General features: G+C 36.9%; 1 protein-coding gene across 1 annotated transcript in view; it reads right to left on the bottom strand.

Moving 5' to 3' along the window:
• The window catches only part of LOC145686229 (zinc finger CCHC domain-containing protein 24-like), a 148,005-nt gene that overhangs the window by 16,820 nt on the left and 108,790 nt on the right, over positions 1 to 22,395 (bottom strand). Inside the window, exons 3-5 of the mRNA XM_081759309.1 lie at positions 16,461 to 16,588; positions 3,022 to 3,186; positions 347 to 466 (exon numbers count right to left, since the gene is read on the bottom strand). Of these exons, the coding sequence (XP_081615435.1) occupies positions 353 to 466; positions 3,022 to 3,186; positions 16,461 to 16,588 (407 nt within the window). The 3' untranslated portion in view covers positions 347 to 352. The remainder of the gene's footprint in view (positions 1 to 346; positions 467 to 3,021; positions 3,187 to 16,460; positions 16,589 to 22,395) is intronic.

The following is a 22,395-nucleotide window of genomic DNA, read 5'->3' as shown; positions in this document are numbered from 1 at the left end:
TCACCACAGAAACTATTCCAAAGAGAAATACCATATACGCAATTTTTCCAACAGGCATGGTCTGGCCCCAAGACTAACAGTATTCAATAAATCACGCAGGTCCCCATATATATATAGGTTAGAGATAAGGCAGTTTTCAAGGCCATAAACCCTTACAATGATCTTTCCAGGAAAAACAGTATCAAGAATGCGTGGGTTTCCATGTTGTGCCATCACTATTCATTCATCTGCAAAGACAGGCAACCACAATTACTTAACACTGTCAAGGGTTGGGTAACTTATTGAGTAACTCTTATACTGTCGTTAAACTGAATAATAAATAACTCCAAATGAAATATATTCTTACTTTCTCTTACTGCACCCTTCTGCAGTAGTAGCCTAGTGTTTTGCATTTCTCGCACAGGTGCTGTGGATGAACTTTGGACTGATCAGATACATCTAAGCCATCTGGTTTCTCCAACGGACGCTATCAAAAAATAAACAGAAAGATTAGACTATTTTAATCAAGCCTTGAAGATAATTCACTGAGACATACCACATACCAGGGGCGGATCCAGGACGGACTTCTGGAGGGGGGGGCGGTGAGTTGTAATACTGCTACTTAGAGCTACTTTTAAGAGCTCCAAACTCTGGGGTGGGTTTAATTTATATATAGAATAAAAAAAAACTTTCCTCTTCTGGGGGAGGGGCATCGCCCCGATCGCCCCCCTGGATACACCACTGCCACATACAAGAACGTGAACCCATGAACCACAACAGTATAACACGTAATCCGAACATGAGGTGGTGTAGGTAACAGTGGCGGCTAATGTTAGTGTTGCAGCGTTGCGCAACGACCAAAGTATTTCAAGAAAACATATTATTATCAACAGTAGTAAAGAACAGAAAAAAATACTTTTTAATACTCGCATATATACACTTTAAATAACATATTTTTTACTTCTGTAACTGTCCGTTCCGTTAATCCGTTTTAAAAAGCGAAAAATAATCCGTCACAGTCTCTAATTTATATTGTGTTGCAGTGAGCATACAACGACCAGATTCCTTCAGCGCGGCAATTGGAGCAAATGTTAAGTCTACTTTCCCCTATCTCAGAAGTTAAAGGGGCTGGTCGTTGCAGTGCTTCTGCAACACAGCACGGTTTCCAGTGAACGAGAAGGTTTTTCGCGCTAAATAAGATTTCTTAATTTTATTTCACTAGCAATTAACAAATGAAATTTGTTTTTATGCATTCATATTTTTTAATTATGGGACCATACTGAAGCAAATCAATATAATGACAATTAAAGAAGTGATTGCAGAATTACAAAATAAGAAAGAAAATATCTAGTAGAGGAGAAAACAAATGAAAGTAGACCGGCATTTACAAGTTAATTCTTAGCTTATGTTGATAATGAAGGCTTCTTCTACAGTAATTTGTGAATCAAATATTAATAAGTCAGTATGTAGAATCGCCCCCCCCCCCTTCCTCTGTGGATAGTATTTTAGTATATACATATTTCTTTTGTAAAATAAGTATATTTAATACTCTTGATAATTTCCACATAAAACTGTATGATGGGGAACGCCACATTGAATTTGGGACTAGTTAGCAATGCTCAGGGGCGTAGCCACGAAGGGGGTCCATCGCGTCCGGACCTCCGAAAAATTTCGAAACTTACGTTTATACTTGTATTTTGACAATTTTGTACCCCTAAAAGGGAACGAGGTGGACCACCCAAATTTATCACAATACATATTAAGTTCCTGTACTATTATACCAAATGTTTAAATTGGGCAATTTCCAAAATTGAGGGGATGGGCCAAGGTACCCCTCGCAAAATTTTAAAGGGGTGCATTAATATACCCATGTCTTATGTAAGGGAATAGACCCTTGTATACACCCATATAACCATATAGGGTAATAAGACCTCATCAAACGGGAAAAATTAGCCAAAAACCCCCGAAATTTGAATTTTTGGCCATGAAAGGGAACGAGGTGGACCCCCAATACTGATAGAGATACATACCTATGTACCCCTGGCAAAATTTAGGGGGTGGGCCAAGATATTCCTGCCAAAATCTAGAGGGGATGGCCCTAAGTACCCCTAGGTCATTGACCTCGGGCCAAGGACATTGACCTTTGACCTATGACGTCACTAAAAATTTTGCTGACTCAGCGAGCCATACGCCGGGGCCTACTACTGTAACCTACTAACAGTAAGAGTCGTGGCATTTGCCTACGCTGAAGTGATTTCACAATAATTGATTTATGTCTTGCTCTGTTTTTCTCAACCTTTCCATGAGTTATTGCTGCTTTCAAACTTAGTATCTTTTTCTAACACGAGCAGTGGTTAAATTGGAACTTACTAATAGTATACCTATGCGGATGAATAGATATATTTTAAGTATATTTCAATATACTAGAACAGTAATTCCCAACTGGCCGGTACATGAGACACGGTTCGTTCAATAAGTTTGGAGATTACTTCGAAATAATAGACTTAACGTTACTAGGAAAAAAATATCACTACGCTAGTTTTATCCGTACATCCCTTGCCCCACCATACACTCGTGGGTTCGGTCGTAGAGGCTCTAGAACGTCTTAAGAAAGCCGTCCACTGGAATGCAGTTTAGACCAGTTTATTGAATGCATGGCAATATATTATTTGGGCAATTATTCACAAAAGCTATACATTTGAACTGCTCTTCAATATTTAAACAGAATATAACAACTTGGGCTATTCTATTAGGAGAAAACTCGAAGTTTTCTATTTCGCTTGTTGTTTGTGTATACTCATACTCCACGTTTAATCATCTGACAATGGGGTGGCCCAGACATTTTATATCATTTACTTATTGCTATCCATACAGTTATTATTTTTATTATTATTTTTATTATTATTTTTTCTTAATTTCTTTTCACTTATACCTTAGGCTTGGAACAGACCAGAACAAATAAACTCATTATATTGAACTTCAATGTCATACTTGATCATTGCAGGGCTGCATACCTACTTTTGGGCCATCCTGTATAATTACCTGTTTGTGAGGATAAACGTTGATATGACATTTGATACATTCCTGACCCATATTTGCCCAGCTGTTTCCAGACATCCATTTCCTTTTGCATTTAGGACATTTGTATTCTCCAAAACAACGTTTCTTTCCCTGATAAGGTGTTAATCCTTCTCCTTTCGGTCGAGCCTGAAATAACAAATAATATTCAATGTTTTAAACATGCAGAAGTGTATGATAAGGGAGGCTGGGGGTATTTCAGTCAAAATAAGAAACACATTCTCTACGTATTTACTGTGAGCAACAGCGCCCATTAACTTCTGTTTAGTTTTCAGTTAGTGTTAAAAAGATTGGCCTTTTTATTATTTTCAATTTATTCAAGAGTTCCTGGGGATGTAAATATTTTTTTAACAATTAACAAAGTATAATTTGCAACATCTAACACATGGGCTGAAAAGTCCCGGGCCTAACACATAGATGGCGCTAGTTGTATTGCAGTCACCTTGTTTTCAGTGAATACTAACCTTCACAAGACAGCTGTGAGAATTTCATGATATTCTATTCATTCGTCTGTGAGTTATTGTGCTAAGAGTGACCGTACTTGTGTTAGTTTCAAAACAATGGATCAAAAACAATTTCGTGTTTTAATTTTACACTGCTTCTTGATGGGAAAAAATACCGTTCAAGCAGGCACGTAGCCAAGGGGGGGGTCCGGGGGGTCCGGACCCCCCCCTTCGAGACCAGAAGTGAAAAAATTAAGGAAGGATAAAACAAAATGAAATGACAAAAAGAAGGTTCAGTGTTAAAAATTAAAAAGAGAACTACAGGAAGCTTTTGCTTACTCTTTCTTATGAGATTTGTAGTACTTGCAATATGGTGGCGAGGTAAGCGAGGTATTCTGGAAGAGCCAGGGAATTTGAAATTTCAAGAAAACTTATGGAATTCTCAGAATTCCTGCTACTAGTCAGAGAGATTTCAAGCTTTCGAAAGCATAAGTGCCGTTATGTAACAGCGTGGACATTTTTAATCATAACTTTTCGTCACCGCATCCTTGCAGTATCAAACATGTTATTTCAAGGACAATTTTCTGTTAGTCCTTTAACCTGTCATTCGGAACCGATAGTAGTTGACGGAATAATAAAAACAAAAAATTATGTTGAAAGAAAGTTCTGTTAGTATTTGATTCAACAGAGAAAGGAACGCATATATTGTAAAACTAGTTGAATATACACATGCTTCGCACAGGAGCTGTATTTGGAAGTCAACGCCTGTGAGAGTATCACCATTGATCTCAGCAACTGCGAAAACTATGGATTTAATACTAATATCGGTCATTTTGGGCTATTTTTTACATGTCTTGGTATCCACCCCCCGCTGACTCCCGGCCCGCATACTTGCAAGTCATCGCTAATGGAAGTGTCACCATTGATTTCCGACCGCGAAAACTATGGATTTGACACTAATATCGGTCATTTTGGACTACTTTTATATGTCTTGGTATCTCACCCCCCTCCGGTGACCCCCAGCCCGAAGCCGAATAGCATGAATTTGGAAGTTAATGCGACTGGACTTTCACCATTGATTTCAGCGACCCCGAAACTATGAATTCGACACTAATAGCTCAAGTGGTAGAGCGTTGGCTTCGCATTCGGGAGGTCGTGGCTTCGAATCCCGCTGTCTACCATCCTGACTGAGGTTTTCCAGGGTTTCCCTCAGTCCTACCAGGCAAATGCCGGGATGGCACCTACTAAACAGGCCCTGGCCGATACCTTCCCAAATCCTTTCCATTGTTAATGTTGGGGAATATTCAATGTAAAATGGCCTCTGAGCTGTATCTGGTGGTTGTTAAATAAATAAATAAATAAATAATCGGCCATTTTCTACTACTTTTACATGTCCCGGTAAACTACCCCCTGAGACCCCCTGGTTCGAATATCGACAAAAACGTTTAACTCTGGTCTGGAGCCTGGACCAAGGTATTCGTGACTAAAATTTGGTAACTCTCGGTCAATTTGTCTGGTTCCCAAGCCGGTTCCAGTAAACGCTCCCCTGAGACCCCACTGTTTCGAAATTTGAAAAACACACTTCGTCTTGATCTGGGGCTTGGGCCGAGGCAACCCTGACCAAAATTTGGTAACTCGGTTCACTCGTCTGGTCCCCAGGCCGCACACAGACAGACAGACAGACAAACACATAAACAAACTCTTTATTTTATTTATATTAGAAGATAGTTTACAAGACAGTATTCAGTATGTACTTTTTATAATAATTGAGGTCATAACGAAAGGAAAATTGTTATATTTGAATAAACAGGAGAAGGACGTAAATATTGCAAAATCTTTTTCAATGCTTTCTTTTATTGTTTTGCTCGAAATTTCTTCATAGTTGGTTATTAAAATACTTGGCAACATATCCTCATTTTATTGTCCTAACAAACCAATATATGTTGATAGTAAAGTAGTTTAGATTGATCGAGCTCCTGAGCCTTCAGAATTTCATGTCACTCCCCCCTTCCCCCCGCCGTTACGAAATCCTGGCTAAACGAACCAATACATGTTCCAGTAAAATAGTTTAGAATGATCGAGCCCCTATTGTGATGACCACAGTATTTCATGTCACGGACCCCCCCCTTCACGAAATCCTGGCTACGTGCCTGGTTCAAGCGAAGCAATGGCTTGAAAAGTGTTATGGGGACTCCGCTCCATCAGAAACAACAATAAAACGTTGGTTTGCTGACTTCAAACGTGGTCGTAGAGACACCGATGATGCAGAACGCAGTGGACGTCCAAATGAGGCAGTAACATCAGAAAACATAAAAAAAATCCACAAACTTGTTTTGAATGATCGAAAAGTGAAGGTGCGTGAGTTAGCTGACATCGTAAAGATATCAAAAGAACGTGTTGGCTTTATATTGCATGAGCATTTGACTATGAGAAAGCTCTGTTCAAAGTGGGTGCCGCGTTTGCTCACTGTTGACCAAAAACAAGAACGTGTTGATGCTTCTGAGCAGTGTTTGGCCATGTTTAAACGTAACAAACCGGACTTTTTGCGTCGATATGTGACCATGGATGAAACATGGATCCATCACTTCACTCCGGAATCAAAACGATCGGCATCTGAGTGGACAGCAACTGGTGAACCTCGTCCAAAGCGCCCGAAAGCACAACAATCGGCTGGCAAGGTTATGGCCTCGGTATTTTGGGATGTGCGTGGTGTAATATTCATCGACTATCTTGAGAAAGGACATACCATTAACAGTGACTATTATATAGCGTTATTGGAGCGTTTGAAGGCCGAAATTGCAAAGAAACGACCGCATATGGCAAAGAAAAACTTTTGTATCATCAAGACAACGCACCGTGTCACAAGTCAATCAAAACAATGGCAAAACTACATGAATTGAACTTCGAATTGCTCCCACATCCACCGTATTCGCCAGATTTGGCTCCCAGCGACTACTGGCTGTTCGCAGACCTGAAAAAAATGCTCGCCGGTAAGAAATTTCGCACGAATGAAGAGGTTATCGCTGCAACTGAGGCCTATTTTGAGGCAAAAGATAAATCGTTCTACAAAAGTGGTATTGAAATGTTAGAGCGGCGCTGGACTGATTGCGTTGCTCTTCATGGAGATTACGTTGATGAATAAAGCTAATTTTGAACCAAAAAAACGGTGTTTTCTTTGTTAGGCCCGGGACTTTTCAGCCCATGTGTTATTTTCTTGGTCTTATATAATGTTATGTATACAGCAAATAAGGTCCCATAACCACGTGAGTACATTTATTTATTGACGCATTTGCATGTGTGTAAAATACAATGTTTGAATACTTCGGATGTTATTTCCTCGACTTTGTCCGTCATGTCTGCAAATGGCATTTCTTTATTCGCAAAACCAAAAAATGAGGCTATTTGAGTTAATCGAGTTGAGTTGATTTTAGTTTAGCGTCCCTTTCAGCAGCGTGGCTATATGAGACGTGGACCTACTGATTAAAGTGGAATCCGAACCATATGAGCTCCCGCTGGGGATCGAACCCGGGTCTCTCACGTCAAAGGCGCGTACGCTAACCGCTTAGCCACGAGGGATCTCGTCAGAAAACAACTTGTTTGTGGCAAGTGTTTGTGAAGTTGCTGTTTCTTCAGAAACTTTAAAACTCTCCTACAGGTTCAGAGCTTTCGTAGTATCACGATTTTGGTTTTTAACTTATTAGTGAGTAAAATTTAATTTGAATAAGATATTTAAAAAAAAATCTAAGTTCCATGTTTACTGAATGAAAACTAAATAAGCATAATTATTTTTGAAAGTGCAGCGGTCCCTCAAATAGCCCCATCAGAGGTCCAAATAGCCCCGTGCTTTTCTTTTCTTTTCTTTCTTTCTTTCTTTCTTTCTTTCTTTTTTTTTTCAAAATTCATTTTCTGCCATTTTCACTTTAATATTTTTACTGACTATCGGTTTTATAGTAGAATTTTAGTTCTTCGATATGTTACAGCATGATAATCGACTAATATTTTGGCATTATAAATGAAATCCTCTATTGTGTTAGTTTTCAGAAAAATCATTCTTTCTCTTGCAATAGACCCTACTCAAATAGCCTCGGTCTCCGCTCAGGTCGATAGTCAGCCCAAAAGTATAGAGGGGGGCGATCCAACCATATTATAGTTCATCACCATATTATAGTTCATTTGCAAGCCTACAGTGAAAATTTTAGGGGCCAGCAAAAATTTAGGGGGGGGGGCGGCCTCCGTAGACCCCCCTGGATACGGGCCTCCGCTATGTTCAAAAGTACTGAAATAAGTAAGAAAAGAAAAAAGAGCTAGACGACATTATCACAAGCATAGTGTCTACTTAAGAAGGTCGTATAAGAGGAAGTCGAAACAGAAGTAATTCACACTTCTCAAATATTTGCAAACGCAACACAAGACAATGAACAGAGATCTTCAGAGCAAAGTTTATTTTTCTGTCTAAACGTTGATTGAAAGATGGTAAACATTGTCAATGTGTTGTAGGGAGGATTTACTGGCTGCTGATTCAGACTGAAGATCTCTGAATTACAATTGTAAAAATACTCAATGAAAATAGAAACTGGAAGTTACAACATACTTTAACAACGCAGAGGGGAGCCACTACCTATCATGTGGAGGAAAATATAACAAAGTATAACTTTTAGAACTACTGAATTGACTTAAAAAAAAAAGTTGCTATTTGGTTCTTCCGACCACTTAGATGCGAGATTTAATGTTCACGAATATTTTTACATTTACATTTTCGTTTTTTACTTATATATATATATATATACAAGGGCGGATCCAGAATATGATCAAGGGAGAGACTAAACCATAGTTCGCCGTTTTATCCAGTGTAAAGAAAGTAGGATTGAAGCCCATTTTATCCAGTGTTTACCTCAGCGTCAAGGGGGGGCTATAGTCCCTACAGCCCTCTCCTTGGATCCGAGCCTATATATATAGATAGATATACAGGATGTAACATTAATGCATATCCAAAAGTAACGAGGTGATTGTGGAATCCAAATAAGTAAAAATGTTCCTATAAACATCGGTCCAATGCCGCTTCGTTTTCGAGATACAGGGTGCTCAAATGTCGAGTTCATCCAATTGCTTACTATGGGAAAGTGATTGGAAATGTTCAATATTACAGGAATAATACAATCAAGTCGAATTATGCCTGTGGAAATACATTTACACTAACATGGAGAATGAAACTAATCAACATTTGAGGTTATTTTGTTGTCAGCGTTGCCAACCTGGTACAAAGTGTTGTTTTCAAATAGTACTAGGCGTCCACACGAAGTGGGCAACATTGTTATTCAATAACATTACTTCGTGGCTTTTAACATTTAATTACTTTGTGACTTCATACGTAGGTTATTCTCCTGTGCATTCATTTGTAACGACGCAATAACACTTTCATGCAAGAGTTTTGATCTATGAACCGTTGTTTCCTATTGTGGGCCTTTAGTTGACTTCACATTTGAACGCCTGTCTTTCGAAAACGAAGCGGGATCTGCCCCATGTTTAGGAACGTTTTGATGTCAGCAACTATATGCTAACGTGTGGACATCTAGTGCTATTTAAAAACGTAACACTTTGTACTAGGTTGGCAACACTGACAACCCAATAACCTTAAATGTTGATCAGTTTCATTCTCTATGTTAGTGTAAATGAATTTGGACTGGCATAATTCCACTTGATTGTACTATTCCTGCAATATAGAACATTTCCATTCACTTTCCCATAGTGAGCCATTGGAGGGACTCGACATTTGAACACCCTGTATCTCGGAAACGAAGCGGCATCGAACCCATGTTTATAGGAACATTTTTACTTATTTGGATGTTGGTGGCCCCGCGTAGCGTAGTCGCTAACGCTCTCGCCTTCGGTGTGAGCGATCCCGTGTTCGATTCCCGGTGGGGGCACTCGGTCGAAAAAGTGTAAAACGCTTTTTCAGGCCAGCCACCCTGAATGAGGTTTTTCTGGGTTTTCCTCATTCACACCAGGCAAATGCCGGGGTGGTTCCTAACTTATAGGTCCCAGGCCGCTCCCTTCCTTCCCCAATCCTTTCTTCCTTCCCTTTCCCCGGATTGTGTGCTCGCCGAGGGACGTCATCCCTCAAAACGTGAAGGGCTAAATGGCCTTTGATGCCGAAAGCCCAGAAATCTAAATCCTTACCTAACCTTATTTGGATGTTCGCAATCACCTCGTCACTTTTGGACATGTATTAATGTTACACCCTGTACATATATATATATATATATATATATATATATATATATATATATATATATATATATATATATATATATATATATATATATATATATATATATATATATAAACATTATAACTAGGTCTAAAAGATTCTTTCAATTTTCAGAACTAAGGGGCCATGGTCCTCCCCAGGAAAATGTCCTAGTTACGCCAATGGCTGTACGTGCACCCCTTGTTTCGCTTCGCTCACTTAGGAGAATTTCTTATTAAAAATTATTATTATCGTTTAAAAATTAAGACATTTCAAAATCTGTAAAGGTGGGAACTATAAAGAGATAAGTAATCTCCCTACACATCATTACTCTCTATCGAAAGTTTAACCAAACTAAACCATGTGGGTAGCGAGCCAATTCGTTATTTAACACTGAAAACATTTATTTAAGAAAAAGTTGGACGGGCTTTGAAGGTTACCGTTACGCCTTCGAATCAGCCAGTGATGTGGTGTATGCAGTGGAGCAACCAGCTACGAGTTCAGGGGCCAAGGCCCTCCCGAAGTTAATCTGGTCCATCTTATACAGGAGCCCTGCAGACAAATTTTGGTGAAATTCCCCCCCCCCAAAAAAATCATTATTGCTTGGTAGCGTTGGCCCCTCCCGAAATAAAATTTTGGTTGCGCTACTGGGTGTACTACATATCCACTTAGACTGTCAGTGGCGAGTTTAGACATTCTGCAACCCTAAGCAATTTATTGTCGAAGACTCCTCGTCCACCAGTACTCACTTGATTGAATGTGTTCACTCACCTTTCAGCTTTATGGGGCGTTTACACTTGGTCGATTTAGTCGCACGACTAAATCGATTTAGTCGCACGGCTAAATCGACTCGCTGCATTTGCCACTAAATCGAAGCAACTAGGCCGAATCAGATCGATGGATGTGTTCAATTATTTCAACCACAGAAAATAGAACGTCTTTCAATTCAGTTGCCAGTCGATTAGTCGCTTTCGATCAACAGGCGATTAAGTTGAATTCCCGTTTACACGGTCGATTAAGTTGAAAGTGACGTCAATTCAACTGAATCGAACGCAAATCGACTAAGTGTAAACGCCCCATTACTCTAGTAAACGTAGGATCGGCAGTTTAGTAGATGACGTCACGCACCACTTTCTGACCAATGTTAAGTATGAACTGTGAAGTCGTTTCCGTTATTTTAGGAAAATGATGGGGTGTAGCAAGCCAAACAAAACCTAATACGTTACAATAATAGTTTATGGGAGAAAAGAATTGTTCCAAATACTGATTTTATTTTCTTTTGCGCGTTTTGTGGTCCTATATAGGCAGTTTGCCTTGTTTTCCTAGTCGGAAATCCAATGCTGTATACTGTATGTGATGTGGACGTATTAACATTCACTGATTTTACGAATACGTATCTAGTAAAACTTTAAGTAACTAAGAACTTAGATGGAACTGTTTTAATGTTTCCTTCTCTTTTTCTTGTTTTGGCCTACGTACAGTACATGTGTTACTACCCGTGCATCATTCCATGCCATCTCACGGCCAGGCACTTGACCCGCTCAGCTGAAAATATCTCAACTCTAGCAGTGTTGCCAAATCTTCTCTTTCTCTTCCTATCTTTGCTTCCTAAGGTACTTTATTTTTTTATTATTATTTATTCTGATAGATTTGTTAATTTTGCTCAGTTAATATCTATCTGTCATATCGGTGTTGAACGATGTAGAACACCTACCAACAATCACTGCTCCGTAGCAGAGTCAAATAATGCAGTAATAACATGCATAACACTATACTCAATTTAGTTCAAAGATTTTGGAACAGAGGATGGACCATGGATGGACAAAACGTTTATCCGACACTTGACTGTAATTTAGATTCCACATAAAAACTTAAGACGTAATGTCATCTACCTTGCTGCAGAACTTTGCAGTACGTTAGTAACATTCCATAAAATAATAGAAACTACGGCCCACCGCACTAAACTTTCTGTCTCCCATTCATTTCTTAAATCAAGTCGTGCTGCTTTTATTACTGAAACACTTATTTATGAAATATGCATATATATTTCACATTACTTACGGAATGTGAACAAAATGATCAAAGTAGTTTTTGAGAAAACTGTACAAAATAAAAAAAAAGAAATAAAAACTTATTCCATATTTTTCCTTTTCTGAAAATGAAATGATTTTTTTCTCTCTTTCTTTCTTAATTTTGTTTGTTTCCAAAGTTTAAAAGTCCACGCTTATTTCATTTAGGCGAAAGGAGACAGAAGATCAACGAAAGTTAATGATTTTGAAATTAAATTTTTGTACTCTTCGACCGAGAATCGAACACAACAACACGTAAAAAAGATCTTGGTCAAAGCGAGGAGATACTCTAGTCTATGGTAGAGCTCAGGAAGGTTATGCTAATGCGTTTGGTGGGATTGGAAGGGCATCGTGCATCACGAGCTGTTCTCCTACGGCTGAATAATAGACTCGGACCCGTACAGTCGGAAAAAAGTGCGAGTGCACCTAAAAATTCAAAACAAAACGGCCAGAACTGGTCCACTGAACTGTGTCGTATACCACGCTGACAAACCAGGCAGAAAACATCTTTAACGCCCCGTCAGAAATTGAAAGAACTTGGCTGGGAGATATCAAACCATACACGGTATATCCCGGACCTGGCACCATTGGACTTCGGTTTTTTTTTTTTTTTTTTTGAGACTTCAGAACTTCCTGAATGGTGTTAAGTTCGTTTTAAAAGAGACCTATGAAAACCACATGCCACATTTTTTTTAAAACCAGGAACCATGGAAGTCCTATAGCAATAGGATTATGGATATTGCCAAAAAATGACAGAAGGTCACCGAACAAAATGATGCATGTGTGGTTTCATAATGTTACTTGCAAATCGCAATTCATATAGTCTTAATGTTGAGCTCCAAAGGCTGAATACCTTCTAGAAAACCTCATAAGCAGACACATTACGTTAAAGACATATTTTTCCCTATTGAGTGTCAGAATTCTTTCCGGTTTGGTGCTGAGCATGTTCCTATTTAATACAGGTTTCATCAAAAGTTGGTGTTCCTTAATATAATAATCACGTGGATGGGACAAGTGTGACAGTTGCTCTCAGTGATGCCAGCCCATCCCATTCGTGAAAATTCTCATTTCATGCAATTTTTAAAGATTATTTTTTCGGAATGAGATAAAGGGAATTTTCATTTAAGATGGCAATGCATGACGTATTTTCCAGACGAAACATTTAAGTGAAATGCACAAACACCAACATTTTTTAAAAAAATTGTGTTAATCTCATGTTTCATGATTTGCTCACATGAGAACATAAGATTAAAGGTATTGGTGATAATTATCTTTTTTTTTTTTTCATCCAATATTTTCTTTATTATTGGAAAAATACATGTTGGTAGGAAAGTAATTACTGAAGTGACTGCATCATGTGCGATTCTCTAAAAGCAAGCGCGGAGAAATATACATTTTGCTGTGATAAGGAATAAGAAAGAGGAACAAAGGGGAAAAGGAACAAAATACCAAGCGAGAAACGGTCAATTGAAATAAGTAAAGAATAAAGTTTTTTTTTCTTTTTTTTAAATATGTTTGCATTCAGTAGAAGGTGATATACTGTTCACTTACATATTGAAAGAATTAATAAATGTAATTTCATTTTCTATAAGGATTACAAAATTATGTAAGCATGGGAAATTACTGGGCAAAATAGAAATTTGTGCCTCCCAAGGTGAGATTTTATAACGCTTCAAGTTAGCATCACTGGTTGCTCCAGGTCCCGCGCCGTTAGTGTGACGATGCTAATTTTAATTTCTTTAGGGGAGTGGGGGTATAAGTAGAGAAGTAGAGGAAGGTTTTCGGGGGTAGTTACTTGTGTTTGTGTGTGTACAGAAATTATTATTATTATTATTATTATTATTATTATTATTATTATTATTATTATTATTATTATTATTATTATTATTATTATTATTATTATTATTATTTGTTTCACTTACCTTACAACACAACATGCCTAGAGGAGAGTCGGGGTAGGGTGAAGGATGTCACTCGGAGCCCTTGCCCAAGGGCGACAATTCTGGGAATTGAGGGCCCCCAATGCTCTCTCTTGTGAGCCCCATGAATTTTTATGAATATGTATTTTTATATTTATGCATTTTTTATGAATAAACAATATTTGGCATAATTTTAATTCAATTAATTTCATATATGCCTTAGACCCTTGTCTGCAACCAAACACACATTTGAATGCCCCCCCCCCAAGTTACAGAGAAATCGGTGTCCTTGCCATTGCCCCCCTCTAGCGTCGTCATCGGATAGGAGGATCGAGTTAGATCCTTGAGGAAAAGTAATAAGTTCACTATTTATTCTTCATTCAAGGATTCAAAATATTTGGAGATGATGAATCATAATTTTATAAGATATTTTTACCTCTATATATTATTAATTTATTAATATTAATAAATTTAATTTATTAATATTAAATTAAATATTATTAAACGTCTATATATTATTAAAAGTTCGTTAATTATAATTGTAGTTAGATTTGAGTGTAGTGTCCCTTTCAGTAGCATAGCTATATGAGACGTGGATTTATAGCATAACGCGAAATCCGAAGCGGGAATCGAACCCGGATCTCCTATTCCAAGGTCACATACACTATCTACAAGGAATCTCTAAATGTCGATAAGTGTATCGTTATCATCGATATGAAAATTCAAAGTTCGTGCAAGATGATTTATTTATGCTAGAAATGGAATTCTTACCTGCAAACTGACTGATAGTAATCCTTTGCAAAATTATTTTGGAGCTTTTATTAACAACTACTAAAATAAAGATGATAAGGGATGTTATATATAAATGAATGTTACTTAGCGGTGTGTAAACAAACATAGAAGTGTGTAACAGAGGAACGCAGAAAGGGAGAGAAACGGAAGGATCCAACGTGTGAGACTGGGGACTGGAGGAAGGAAAGACTGGAAGAAAAAAGGGGGAGGGAACCATGCAAGTTGTAAAAAAAATAAACATGGATCAACATAACTTACGAGCAACAGTGTTGCAAACTACGTTTTTCGAAATAGTTTTCTTTCTTCAACATTGTTCTATCTGCTATACAGAGCACACGGGTTTATTTCAGAAAAAAGGTGCACAGAGAGTATTTTTAGATTTTATGGGGAGGGAGACAGAAGTGATCATTAGTGGCTACATATTACGAATCAGAAGTATTTAAAAAAAAAAAGAAAGCAGTTCAATGTTTAAAATATGTTTAAAAACATAATAAACTATAATTTCGTAAATAATTCTACACACATTACAACTATCCATCATGATACGAAATCCTGAGGGGTGGAAAGTTGCCCCACTTCTTAATATTTTTGGAATAAAATTTTATCCACTACAAGTTACGGGTTCAATGAAATTGCATTATTGTTAGAACTTTGGAAATTAATTTCAGTATTAATTAACGGGATTACCTGTAAATTATTAGTTGGTGATATCCCTAATCTGGCATTCTACTTCCATTTTTTTACATTCCTGTCTCCCGCTCCCTACTTCGACTGTGATTTCGCACCCTGCTAACCCCAGCAAAAAAATGTCAACCCCAACCATTTCTACTGTCATTTATCTATAACATTCAAATTAAGCACTATTTCATTAGTCCCATTTCTAATTGCACTACATACGAGGTGGATCCAAAGAGTTCCTAAAATGCCTCAAGGTAACACAAGTGGTGAGAGCCCCGCGCTTGCGCAAGAGCGGAGGAGAAACACTAGCTATAATTCAGTGCGAGCGCAGTCCGCAGACGCGCAGTTCTAGTGAGAAAAGTATGGCAGGTCAACTCGGCTGCGAATATACAGTCTCCCACCGAGTGAGAGGTACGAGCGGTAATCAGGTTTTCTCATGCTAAAAAGTTGTAAGCGTCAGAGATCTACTGGCAGTTGTGTGAAGTGCACGGACCGGTTGCCATGAATGAAGGTAATATGATCAGAGATAGTGCAGACAATTTACAGCAGTTAGCACCAACGTGCATGACGAATACCTTAGTGACGACCGGCCATACTTACACCTGAATTGGTAGATCGTGTACAGTGAGCAATTCTGCAGAACTGCAGGTTAATAATGTCCGAGCTCTCATGTCAGTTTTTGGCATATCTTCATTCCTTGTTGCATGAGATTGTCACCCGGCAACTGCAGTTTCACAAGTTGTGTACATGATTGATTCCGAAATAAGCGACAGCAGAAATAAGAAATATCATACCGACCTTCTGCGAAGGCACGGCACTCCTTCGCTACATTTTGCCGATTCATTACGTTTCTGTATACGAACATTATTTCTCGACGCATCTCCGATGGACGCTTTTTTTATGCCTACAAAATCTAATCACGCTGTGCACTTCACACCTAGCGGAATTCGGTACTACCGCTACCATTTCCACGCGTGCTCCTCACAGAAGACTCAGTGTAGCACTGACGAATCAATCCTTGTTGTATGGACCAAAATTACTGCCAGAGTTGCCAATTTTGGTACGTATTTGCCTAACGTGCAAATGCGCTTGTATCTTTACTTTCCTGACAAGCCTCGTATTTCATTGTGGCACTTTCCATATGAACCTTCACAACTTACATATTTCCACCATATTGATCAAACTCAACCCTCTAAAAGAATTGGAATTCTGTTGGACGTAGTGAAGAAATGTTAAGAAAACTGTTTTAACATACCTGTGGACATTCTTTTATGTAGTGGCCTTTCTTGAAACACAAGTGGCAAAGATATGCTGGCGGTGGCCTCTTCGATGGTTTTCTGTCGATCCCTAAGTTTAATTCGCTAAAATGTTCCGCTAATTCACCTGGAAAATAAGACATTTCAATATCAGAAAGTTGTTTTTATGTAAAAATATTTTTAGATTGTACTTAATGCACATGAGGATATTACAGATATGTTTACAATGGGAATCAAACTCAGAATCATATGCATCAAAAATGTACCAGTAAATAGACTACTTGAAGGCACTATCATTCCTAAAGAGTTTAATCTTTCCTGGGGACGTGATTCAAAGAAATTTTCTTGGGCTATCAGCCAGGTGAAAATATTGACTTCCCACATTTCGAATGCAGATATTGTATTCTTCTTCAGGGGTTGTTATGAAGAGACTGAAGTGAATGAGTGAATGGTAGTCGATTTGTTACTCCACAGAGAAGGTGAAAAGGATATACATCAATCCTCTGGCTACTTTGTCCTGGGATCGGTTTTGATTTTGGGATTGGATGGCGAGTAGTACCCGTTCGCAGTAAGCGAAGGCGGCTCGAATGCCAGACTGGAGATTGAGAGTCGAGAGCTATAATCACAATCTCGTTTTCCTTATCAGGAATCTGTGGTGGGTACGTGGGTTATTTGTTGGTTGTGGAGTTAGTCTATATGAAGATATTGTTAGCTAATTTGGATTGTTTATAGGGATTCAAAGATGAACACTTTTTTTTAAAGTTCTGAAATGCTTAATACTGACCTTTTTATATGTATAATTGATAGTGTAATGTTGGGTTATGTATGTGTTCATGTCATTAGTGATGGTTAACAGTTTCTGAAGCATTGTCTTAGGCTTACTGGTCTCCTATGGGCAAGGTTTTTTTTTTTTTAAATTTTTTTTTTTTTTTTTTTTTTTTTTTTAACTGCTGCTTCTTGAGGCGATTTATATACTTCTTGCTGAGCATGCTTGAAACTTCTTTTATGTGTTCTAGTTTGGATTACTTGTACAGATCTTGGGCTCTGGATCTTAAGTTCTTGGTATAGAAGTCTTAGGAAGGAATGCTCGGTTCTTTCGTAGTGGCCTGATCTTATCTTCGTTGTATAGTATGTGTCCGTAAAGTACTATTGGCCGTAAAGTACTCTTATATACCTGTAGGTAGAGATGTAAAAAAAAAAAAAAGGCTTTTTTGAATTGATGGTTTTTTCACATAAAAAGTCTGCTTTTTAAAAGAAACAACTGGTATTTTGGCTTTTTTCATTTTCATGATTTTTCTATCTAAATAACTTTCATATGGTATATTCTATAGTTAAATAAGATTTCGTGACCTGAATGTCATATTTAGCTTTGGAATTCACCATCATGATGGATGGAGCACATGTTTTATGAATTAAAGTAAACATAAAGTACGTAGTACTTGAGGGCAATTTTAGGAGCTATATAACTTCTGAGTTATCAACATTTTTTTTCTTCTCTAGATCACTTCATTTTTAATCATCTGTGTTATATTTCTTAGAGCTTAGTACTCTAGCCTCTAGTACGTAAGTTAAACTATAGCTGTGCAATGATTTAGCAATAATCTTCCAGATACACCCTTGAATACATTTATACATTTATTTATAAACCTTTTTATACAAATAATAAGTAGGGATTTAGAAAAGTATTTTAGTAGGGGTGTCTCTGATTAAGGTTTGTTTAAAAAAATATATATTTGGGAGGAGTTTGACGTTTATGAGTACAGGGATAACAAATATTTCGTTTCGTTTGTATATTCAGCAATAATCTTCCAAATACAACGTTGAAGACCATTTTATACTGATAATCAGTGGCGGATTTAGAAAAGTATTTTGGAAGTTTTATTATTATTATTATTATTATTATTATTATTATTATTATTATTATTATTATTATTATTATTATTATTATTATTGTTATTATTATTATTATTATTATTATTATTATTATTATTATTATTATTATTATTAATAATAATAATAATAATAATAATAATAATAATAATAATAATAATAATAATAATAATAATAATAATAATAATAATAATGTTTAGTTTTTCTAATAATTCCTAATTTTTATTTGAGGGGAGCTTGAAGTTTATGAGTAAAGGTATAACTAATATTTCGTTCGTTTTAGAAATTCCGTAATTCGGGAAACAGGCTTCACTTCGAAAAACACCCCCTTACCCTAACCCCATCGCAAATTCGTCACTGCTGGTGATTAGTAAGATTTATTACGAATTTTTGTTTGACATTTCCAAAATTTAAGGATGGATCAAATGACCTTCTCCTGATACTCATGTTCAATAAAAGACAATGAGATCTTGTATTTGTAATGATGCAATCTTTCTTAATGAATGTTAAGTATAACATTCAAACTTTGCACCTCTTTCTAATTCATTTTTCCAGTCAAATATAGTGTTACTTTTGAAGATATAGTTTTGAGGATTTTGTATCCTTAGAATGGGGTATATGTAGAACCAGTCAAGTCCTAGAGAAACATTTACCCATATATACGCATATATATTTTCACAACTCTAAAATTTAAGAGGTCCCCTGCCAAATTTAAAAGGAATGCATTAATGTACCTATATCTTATAAAACGAGAATTGATCCCTGTACTCATATATTAAGCATATAACACACTAAAACTTCATCAAAGATGGTACAGAGAGTCAAAAACCTCTAAATGTTTTTACTCAGTAAAGAGAACGAGCAATACTAATCAAATTTACAAAATATACATTCGAGTCCTAGAGAACATTTATCAAATTTTATTACGATACCCAAATTTAAGGGTGCATACCTCCCAAAATTTAAGAGGAATGCATCATTGTACCTAAGTTCCATGAAAGAAAGATTTGACCATGTACTTAATCATATAACCATATGTTGTAGTAGTCTCATCTAGGAAGATAAATTAGGTCAAAAACCTCCATTTTTTAAAATTTTTGTTAATCATTTACCCATAGAAGGGAAAAACAGAACCATTAAATTTACACGAGTCCTAAAGAACATTTACCAAATTTAATTTTTGACGATTCCTAAACTTAAGAGGTGATCCTATGTATCCTCCCAAATTCTAAGAAAAGAAACATCAATATACAGAATGGTCCAAAAGTAGGTGTACACCCCTGCATTGATCAAGTATAATATTCTAGCTTATAGGTTTATTTGCTTCGGCTGTTCTAGCTTAAGATATAAGTAAAAATACATTAAGAAAAAATAACAGAGAAACGAAGTCTACCTGATAGATAACAATAAGAAATGACATATAAAGCAATGACTGTATACCTGTTTTTGGGCCACCCTGTACAATGTCCTATAAAAGAGTAGACCCTTGTATCCAATCATATAACATCATAACGTGATAAAACTTCATCTAAAAAGATGAATCTTTTTTTGTGTGTGTGGTAAAACGACACACATGTGAATATATATGTGTTATAGATATAAAATTGTCCCCGCCTTATCTGAACTTTTAAGCTGACAAGGGGCGGCTGCACACATGTCAGAAAAAAACAAGTTTTGAGAAAACTTAGAAAAACTATACTACACAGTATGGTTTCTCAAAAACGACTATTTATTTATAATATGCCAAGTGTAGGCAACAGCTTGACAAGTGCAGATATATCCGAAAATATGTATCTACACGTAGCAAACACAATATTGTCGTTAATTTCGTGTCTGACAAAACTTTACAAGTGTCGTTTTACAAAAAGACAATTCAAATATGTTAATAACCTACCACTTAATACGACGTATTCCTTACCTTTATATTTTGGTATTTTTTTTTTTTTTTTTTTTTTTTACACATAGGAGGGATAATCAGGACCAAAGAAAATCACGGAAATGTGTATCTAGGTCTTAAAAACCATTTAGCAAATTTCATTTTTCACATTTCAAAAAATTTGAGGGCGTTCGTAGGTGCTCCTTCCAAATATTTAAGAGGGTAGCACTAATGTACCCTTGTCCAGGATTCCTATACTCATCCGTATAACCACATAAAATAATAAAGTCAGATCAAAGAAGATAAAATAGTTCAATAACCGACCATGTGACCGTACTAATATTTGACAATTTTTCCCATAGAAGAAAATAAGTTGGACCATCGAAATTTACAGTGGGACGTATAAAACATTTTCCAAATGTTGGTGTTTGGCAATTCGCAAATTTAAGAGGTGAACCCAATATACCGTTCCGAAATTTAAAGTGGGAAACACCAATGTGCCAATGTCTTATGAAAAGAAATGGACACTTGTACACACGACGGCGAAAGTGCAAAAACTCTCTACATGTGTACAAAAGCTCGTAAACGAAAACCCAACAAAAACGTGAAAAACTAACTTTTTAAAACCTCTATTGCATTATAAGATGTGGTAAAAGCAGAACGGTTTTATTGCTCTCCTGAAGAGTTTGGTTTTGATGAGTTACGAAGGTTTTGTACTTTCGCTGTCGATATATAATATATAATCATATAATGTAATTAAAACCCTTATCAGAGGGAATAAATTAGGTCAAAAATCTCCAAATTTTGAATTTTTATACTCCTAAAAGGGAACAAAATGCACCACTCAAATTTACAATGACACATATTAAGGTCCTTGAGAATATTTACCGATTTTTGTTTTTTGACAATTCTCAAATTTAAGAGGTAGTCCTTGTACCCTACCCCTCAGTGGTCGAAGTGAGACGGTGCAGTGGTATGCCATACCGCTTCTGGTTTTTCAGTGGTGAAGGCATACCGTCTCTGGTTTTTCATTGACTAAAACATACCATCACTGGAAAGTAGATGCTAAATACCTTTTATTAATCCATTTTATACACAGTAATTGACGAATAGCTTTGCAGGTAAAAAAAGAAATCTTTTGTAGAAATAATTTCTAAGTTGACTACACCAACATTTTTCTTCGTGTTTAAAATGAGGTGTCTACAAAGAAGTGCATCTAGTTTGATGTGCCGCATTGAACTGTTTCTTTGTTATATATATGTGTGTGTGTTCTTGCCTTAATGCATATAAATATCGTGTTTTGAGCATGGGCGGATTTACGGGTTGTCTGTTGTGGGGGCAGACCTTCCGGGTGTTTGGCATACCCTACAGGACGGCCAGGAGTGGAAGGCCAGGAGTTTTCCCGCAGAAAATTGTTAATGTCCTCATTTGGATTTTGAACATTTTCGTGTATAATTCTCTATAATACAACATAAGGGATACATCTTTTTATATTTTTATTTTTCAGAAAGTTGTTGGAGAGGATCACTGTTTCTCCATTTCCTTTCCCCTCGCGTTATTACAGAGAAGCCCTCCAATGGTTTTTAGTCATTATGTAAATAGAAATACAATCTTTTAGGCCACATACCTTCACTGCATTTCAGCATTTAGATAGCCGGTATGTTGAGTCAAAATCGTAATAAAGCATATACCACCTCTGCTTTTTCTCCACTTCGAACACTGCTACCCCTCCCAAATTTTAAGATGGGTGCACCAATGTATCTATGCCTTATGAAAGGGAATAGGCCCTAGTATACACCCATATAACCATATAAGATAATAGCCTCATCAAAGGGAATAAATAACCGTCCTCGTGGCAAACAAGAGGTTGTACTAATTTTTAGCAATTTTTTACCCATGAAAGGGAACGAGATGGTTCACCCAAATTTATAGCGGTATATATTAGGATCCTATTCTACTACACCAAATTTTAAAATTTGGCAATTTCCAAAATTTAAAGGGTGGGCCAATGTACTTCCCCAAAATTTCACGATGAATGTACTCACGCCTTATGAAAGGGAATGGACCACTGTACACATCTACATAACCATATAAGGTAGTAAGGCCTCATAAAAGAGGATAAATTAGATCAAAAACCTCCGAAGTTTGAATTTTCGGCATATATATTT

Source organism: Thermobia domestica, chromosome 5 (assembly GCF_964235325.1).
Source record: "Thermobia domestica chromosome 5, izTheDome1.hap1.1, whole genome shotgun sequence".
Lineage (NCBI taxonomy): Eukaryota > Metazoa > Arthropoda > Insecta > Zygentoma > Lepismatidae > Thermobia > Thermobia domestica.
The sequence above is the reverse complement of the archived record's forward strand: the minus strand, read 5'-3'. Positions and strand labels throughout refer to the sequence as shown.